Source organism: Nansenia antarctica (assembly GCF_963989245.1).
Source record: "Nansenia antarctica genome assembly, chromosome: 20".
In the NCBI taxonomy this organism is placed as follows: domain Eukaryota; kingdom Metazoa; phylum Chordata; class Actinopteri; order Argentiniformes; family Microstomatidae; genus Nansenia; species Nansenia antarctica.
In genome coordinates this window covers 11101648-11109052 of record NC_137693.1, presented here as the reverse complement: position 1 = coordinate 11109052, position 7405 = coordinate 11101648, and the positions used below count along the sequence as shown (strand labels likewise).

At 48.7% G+C, this 7405-nt stretch overlaps 1 protein-coding gene across 1 annotated transcript in view; it reads left to right on the top strand.

The window, feature by feature from the left end:
- Nucleotides 1–731: 731 nt before the first annotated feature.
- Nucleotides 732–7405, top strand: part of wwc1 (WW and C2 domain containing 1) — a gene marked incomplete at its 5' end in the record, with an annotated part of 37910 nt that continues 31236 nt past the window's right edge. The window contains 1 exon segment of the mRNA XM_080549622.1: nt 732–850. Coding sequence (XP_080405748.1) covers nt 732–850 — 119 coding nt within the window.

Below are 7405 nucleotides of genomic sequence, written 5' to 3'. Positions count from 1 at the left end.
GGGTAGAAATTGCAAGAAGCCTTCTTGTTGGAGGGTGGTGAAGGCATTGTTGTAACGGTTTCTACTGCGCTTTTACTGTTTTTGGACTTTGGCGGAACTGTGACTTGTGCGGGTTTCGCTGCTGGTTCAGAAAGGCACGAGCCCGTGTCCTGGACCATGGACCTCCACAAGCCCGCTGGACAAAAAAGTTCTTTTTAAGTTTTGCATCCTCGTTATAATCGTGTAGTCACTAACTATTGTATTCCAAGGTTGGTGCATATTTTTTTTGGGGAAAAAACGTGGAATGATAAGTGCTCAACTCAAAGGGTTTGTTACAATGTGTCTCGTTCTCACAATGCACAGTTTAGTGTTTGGACACTAAATGCACAAACCTGCATTCTGCAAAAGTAATCGTTTGTGTTCGCATTTGCAACACTAGTCTAGTTTCTTTGAAGCAAAGCAAGTCCGTGTCTGATTCGGTTCGTGGGGATAAAAAAACAAGTGCCCGATCAACGTTTTTCCCGTCTGTGAAACATGAACGAGACGTTATGGATTATCGTATTATAATCCCACACCCACCAGGGCCAGGATTGGGGAATTGATGGAACATGTTGTTTTTTTTCTTCCTCATTTGGGATTTTATTCTGCAACCGCACACACACACACACCAACAACAGGACACATGGTTTACGTTCAGTAGGTTTTTAGAGGACTTGTAAGAAGAGGGGATATTACATGGAGACTCGCTTGACATGCCCAGGAAGGAGCTACCACTGCCAGAGGGTTGGGAAGAGTCCCGCGATTTTGACGGGAAAGTCTACTACATCGACCACGTCAATCACATCACCAGCTGGATCGACCCCCGAGACAGGTAAATGTATGGGCCCCAGGATTAGAATCCATCCACGGAACGGAACGTTCGGGATTATTCGAATTTAGAATAATTAGAACGTTGCCGGTATAATTCCATGGATTTGACAGACCGTGACGTTAGAATTATAAGGTTCTATCTCCATTTTTGTCAAAATTGAGTTTTTTTTACATAATCTGATCCATTAGGTGTTTATTAATGCCTGTGTGGTGCTATTCTTAAAATGTTGACATTTTTGAGTTAGTAATTCATAAAATACAAAGGTTCCATCTCACAGAACATAATGGAATGTAAAAACTTTGACCCTCAATATCTCTGAACTGCCCTAAACGGAGATAGAACCTTATAATTCTAAGCTCACGATTTGACAGACTGGCACTCTGACCCCATTGGCGAGCATAATCGATAACCGACATAGTGTTCCTCTCTTAGCACAAGGCATGGTTCATTTGGCATATTGTGAACAGGACTGACTGACCCCCTGGCCTGAAGACTAGCTGCTGCTGCTGCTTAAACTATCACGTTCAAGTTGTTAGAATGTTGCAAGAAGTGTAAACCCAACGCATTTGTGGAAGGCTTGAATGGGGAAATACAAACAGAAGGACATATTTTCCTGGGGTAGAGAGCATTGATTTTACATTCCTGTCATTTAGAAATGAGCCCCCCTCGAGGTGTGTGAATTACTGTTTCTCTCCCTTGTAATCTTTCGGTGTTAATAGGCTTACAGTACAAAGCATGCTAGTGCCCTTAAACTCATTCATGACAGTCTTATTTTTGTACAGAAAACTCCACTGTCAAGGCTATAGGCTAGACTGTGTGGGACTCGTGTTGTGTGACCGGTTACTCAAATTCTACCCCCTCGGACTTTGACACAAAATCTCTTTAATAGCTTAGTTCTGGAATTCCTGAGATTACGGGTGTGTGTGTGTGTGTGTGTGTGTGTGTGTGTGTGTCCCCTCAGCCCTCCTTCCGTGCCCTAGCCTGAGGACAGGAGGAGGCCCTTGATATTAGGCAATATCGGCAAGACTGTAAAACAGGCTTTGTGTCTAAAACCCGAGTCATGTCGGGAGCTCTTTTGTTAGCCGCCACTGTTGTAGACACAGTCAACATACAGCACTCCGCATTCCAGTCTGGGAAGCCTGACAGGTGTACTGTGAGGCCATCCTCTCGCTGGCCAAATTAAAATACCACTCGCTGTTTGGGGCCTGGAAGCAGGCAGCAGCCACTGCCACCGCTGCAGCAAAGACCCAAGAAAGATGGAAGATATTTGTAAACAAAGCCCCCCACCATGATTCCACATTCCTAGAACACATGAGTGAGCGAGTGAGTGAGTCTGGTGGTTAAAGCAACAGAAAATGGCTCGTTTGAAATCCCTTTCACAGCTTGCCAGGGTGCAAAGGGCCAAAGTGCAGCGTGGGGCCCTGCAATGTTTTAACTAGGATGTGGAAACAAGAAGAGTCAGGCAGTATTCAGAGGGGTTTCATTTACTGTATAACCTCACCATTTAATAGTTTTTTTGGGGGGGGGGGCGGGGGGGCGGCAGGCATTCATTCACATTCACACTTGCATCCCTTCCAAGTGTGGTCTTTCTTCCCCTCATCATCATCAAGAGTAGAATAGAGAGGACACAGCATCACTTTATTCATCCGTCATCCGTTATCCATATATTCGTCGACAGCAGTGTGAACAACAAACCATCAACACAAGACAATACCCGGCCAGAAGGCGCTAAGTCTAAACAACACATCATCATTTCGTGACACCTGCTATGACGTGTGTGTGGGGGGGGGGTCCACACAAGACACAGAACAGAACAGAACAATCATAGTATGATACCAATGGAGGCTGGTAGAAGTGGAGGTAGAAATCGGGAGGCAGAGCCTCATGATAATGCATGGAATGGTGTCCGTTTTCCGCCTCCCTCCAGCCTCCACCCCCCCTATGATACCAAGACCACAACGAGAGAGGTTTGTGTTTGTTATTACACAAGGTTTGTGTTATTACACCAGTGGTATAACGACTGTTCCCTCTGTAACAATGTTACACATTGTTGTAAGTAACCTAGTCTGATGGATGGATGATTCACTCACTTGCTAAAATGCCAAAAATGTAATAATGTTAAATGTCATGGCGACAGAGTCAGAAGGCTTAGGCACTCCAGAGTCTGTCAAAAACCAATAGCTTGTTCAAAGGAAACTGAGCAGTCAGTTTGAAGTGGTGTTTAAAAATGAAACTACTGACAGGTCGGTCGTCCCGCCAGATCAGATATCACAAGGCGTACTAAACCAGCTCGCTTCTGTAAACAACTCGAGGGGCGAAAGTGACAAACGGCAGCGTGGGTCTGGGAAGGAGCTTCTTCAGGCTGACTGGAACTCTGTGCTCCGTGTTCAAATGGTAAATGGACTGACTTAGGCTATATAGCGCCTTTATCCAAAGCGCTTTACAACAGCCTCTCATTCACCCATTCACACACACATTCACGCACCAATGGCGGCAAGCTACCATTCAAGGCGCCTGCCCGCTCACTGGGAGCAATTTGGGGTTCACTGTCTTGTCCAAGGACACTTCGACATGTGGCCAGCCGGGGCTCGAACCGCCGAACCGCCGATCTGCCAACCTTGCGATCATTAGACGGCGGCTCTACCTCCTGCGCCACAGCCGCCCCCTTCAAAGAAGAGCCAATCACATTGGGTCACTTTCTTTTTTCTTTCTTCTTTCGGTCTGCACCTCAGACCGGCAATATAACGATAGCAGGCGTTGTGTCGTCAGAGATATATCGCCTGTGAGAAGTTGGCTAGGACAAGCCTAGTCTCTTTCCCAGACTCTTAGTACCAGCTTGTGGACGAGGTTAGGGCTAACGTAAAGTAGGCCATCACCCAAACCCTGGCCCTAAACTGTCATTGGATTTCACCTAATTGAAGGAGAAGAGAGCGCACACCACCGCAGAAAACTTGTGCAAGGTGCTGGGGAGTGGGGACGCAGCAGAATACTGTAGAATGTAGAAGCTGAACACTCTAGTTCCAGATGCAAAAATGTATTTTGGGATTTCACCTACCATCCCCCCCCCCCCACCTGTGTTTGGTGTGTGTTCAGTCCGCCTCTGTTGGCTGCAGTGCTGAGGAGGACATTCTGGAGAGTGTGTGCGTTTGTTTGTGTGTGTGTGTGTGTGTGTGTGTGTGTGTGTGTGTGAGTGTGTATGCGTACCAGTGTGTGTTTGTGTGTGTGTGTGTGTGAGTGTGTATGCGTAGCAGTCTGTGTGTGTGTGTGTGTGTGTGTGTGTGTGTGTGTATGCGTACCAGTCTCTGTGTGTGTCCAGACACAGAGGCAGAGTTATTAAGGCCTGTTTTAAAGTGTTGGTAGAGGGATCATAGGGTACCCAGACGAGGGTGTTTATCATCCAACTGGTTTCAGGGTGAACTTAAGTTCTGCTGTCCCAGGGACGAGTGTCCAAAACAGCCTAGAAGCCCACAGAGGACCGCCCTCCATCCCGACCACACCAGCCGCAGAGTGGACACACCGGGACAACGGCGTCATCGATTAAAACGAGCGCGTTGGGGGAGGGTTGCCGCCGGAGACCTTCAAAAGAACGGAGATTGGGGCGCTTAGGTGGCGTAGCGGACTAAGGGTTGACCACGTAACCGCAGGGTTCCCCGGTTCGATTCCGTCTGCGGACATATTCTGCATGTCCTCCCTTCTCTCTCTCTCTCTCTCTCTCTCTCTCTCTCTCTCTCTCTCTCACCCATCCTTCCTGTCAAACCTCTACTGTCTCGCATATTACAATAAAAAAAAAAAATATGAGTGGGACTGCCCCACTCAGGAAAAGAAAAACGTTAAAAAAAGAACAGAGATGCTACAGACAGACAGACAGGCCTGGGAGGCGACAGGCCGAACGTCCCGAGACCCACGACCAAAAGATGTGTCAGAGAAGGGAGGCACAGATGATGACGCTGGGGAGGTGGTGTGAATTCGGCTGGCAGGGCGGAGGGCGGGGTGGTGGAACGAGTGGACCCTCTTGTTCACTATGACATCTCTGGCGAACGCCGCTCTGTTTTGACATCCTATCCCAGAGTCCACCTTGGCTTTAAGCTATGAGCTATGTTGTTCAATTCTGTGGTACATCTTAAAATGCAGTTGTGACAGGGAGGCTTAAGTGAAAAGGGTCTAATGCTGATGATGTTGATTTACCGTTATTACACAGGTATAAGGGGGTTATAGGGGATAACTTTATTACAAGATAGCGGCAGCATTAATAATTTGTGTGCGTGCGTGTGTGTTTGTGTGAGTGCGCGCGCATGTGTGTGCGGGTGTGTTTAACATCTAGTGCAGTTCTTTTACGTACACGTTTTTCTTTTCTAATGTCTATCCTGGTTGTCCTGGTTGCCTGTCTCCAGCTGTACATTCATACATGTAGGTGGCCCCTGACTCTCTCTCTCTCTCTCTCTCTCTCTTTTTCTTTCTCAGTATTCCTTTCTCCCTCTCTCCCTCTCTTTCTCTCATATCTCTCTCTGTCAGTACCTCTCCCTTTCTCTCTCTCTCTCTCTTTCTCTCTCTCCCTCTCTCTCTCTCTCTCTCTCTCTCTTTTTTTCTTTCTCAGTATTCCTTTCCCCCCCTCTCCCTCTCTTTCTCTCATATCTCTCTCTGTCAGTATCTCTCCCTTTCTCTCTCTCTCTCTCTCGCTCTTTCTCTTTCATTCTCTGTCAGTATCTCTCCCTCTCTTTCTCTTTCTTTCTCTGTATCTCTTTCTCCCTCCCTGCCCCTCTCTCTCTCTCTCTCTCTCTCTCTCTCTCTCTCTCTCTCTCTCTCTCTCTCTCAGGGCTGTTGCCTTCCACATTCTTCAGCCAGCGTTATTGTCCATCCACCCTCATGGTGACGCACCAAACACATTCTGTCAGGTGAAAGGAATGTTATCTCCCAGATACCACGCCGCCGGAGAGCTGTGTTGCCAGAGAGAGAGAGAGAGAGGGAGGGAGGGAGGGTGCGGGTGGTGGAACTGAACTGAACAGCCCAGCTCTTTTTTTTTTTTTTTTTTGGTGTGTGGACCTTGAGCAGCCCCATCGCTCGTGAAATGTAGGGCTCGGTTTTGGCCGTCGCCTCGTAAATTGACTTGAGGAATTTATAGTGCTGTTGAATGAAAGTACTGTCAGTGTGTGAGTCATGGCTCAGTCATGCTCTCTCCTGTGTTTGCACTCTGCGCCGCACGCTTTGTCAGTTTGCATTAGAGCACGGGGGCCGTGTGTGTGTGTGTGTGTGTGTGTGTGTTTTTTCTTGGTATGTATGTTAGCCTATGTGGGTAAACCTGGGTAGTTGTTTGTTTTCTGTAAAGCAGCACTTGACTAACTAGTAATGCAGCCTGGAAAACCAGGAAATTCCCCGGCCAGACTCTCTCTCTGGGTGTCTGTATGTGTGTGTGTGTGTGTGTGTGTGTGTGTGTGTGTGTGTGTGTGTGTGTAGGAAAACTGGCTTTTGTTGGATCCACACACACATGCACACCACACACTCTTAGTTAATGGGTTTATCAATGTAGGGTCCAACAGACCACTGATCAGCCTCTACCTACACCTCTCCCAAACGCTGTCTCGTGATTGGCCCTCCCTGTGTCACACCTCTCACGGTAGGTCAGAACAGAAGCGTACGGTTGGCCGGTTCCTCAAAGCTCAAAGCACATGACTTTTTAAACAGCCAGCCAGTCAGTCAGTCAGTCAGCCAGTCAGCCAGCCATCCAGTCAGCCAGTCAATCAGTCAGCCAGCCAGCCAGTCAGCCAGCCAGTCAACCATCCAGCCAGCCAGCCAGTCATCCAGTCAGTCAGTCAGCCAGCCAGCCAGCCATCCAGTCAGTCATCCAGTCTGTCAGCCAGCCAGTCAACCATCCAGCCAGCCAGCCAGTCATCCAGCCAGCCAGCCAGCCAGTCATCCAGTCAGCAGTCAGCCAGCCAGCCAGCCATCCAGTCAGTCATCCAGCCAGTCAGCCAGTCAGTCAGCCAGCCAGTCAACCATCCTGCCAGCCAGCCAGTCATCCAGTCAGTCTGCCAGCCAGCCATCCAGTCAGTCAGCCAGCCATCTAGTCAGTCAGTCAGTCAGCCAGCCATCTAGTCAGTCAGCCAGCCATCCAGTCAGTCAGTTAGACAGACAGACAGAGAAAGAGGTCCTAACATTCCAGTGAATAGTGAGTACCTCATGCTAAGCTAAGCCCGGCCGACCCCCCCCTTGTTTCCGAGCCGCCTGATAGGCTGACCGGGGACTTGAGTGAGTCAGCGCTCCTCTGAGAGGGTAATGATGAGCGCTGAGGTTTGGGCTCCCTGAGTGATTAGAGGGGGAATAGGATTTATAGGGGTGAGGGAGGTGAGGGATTTACAGGGGTGAGGGAGGTGAGAGAGAGGGTGGGAGGCAGAGGCGGAGGTGGTCGGTCCTCTGTGGTGCAGTCGGTAGGTAGAGCACGGCGCTAACAACGCTTTGGTCGCGGGTTCCGTATATATACTGACAAATGTACATGCACTCACTGCAATGTAAGTCTCTTTGGATAACAGCGTCAGTTAAATGGCATATCGACAATCGATC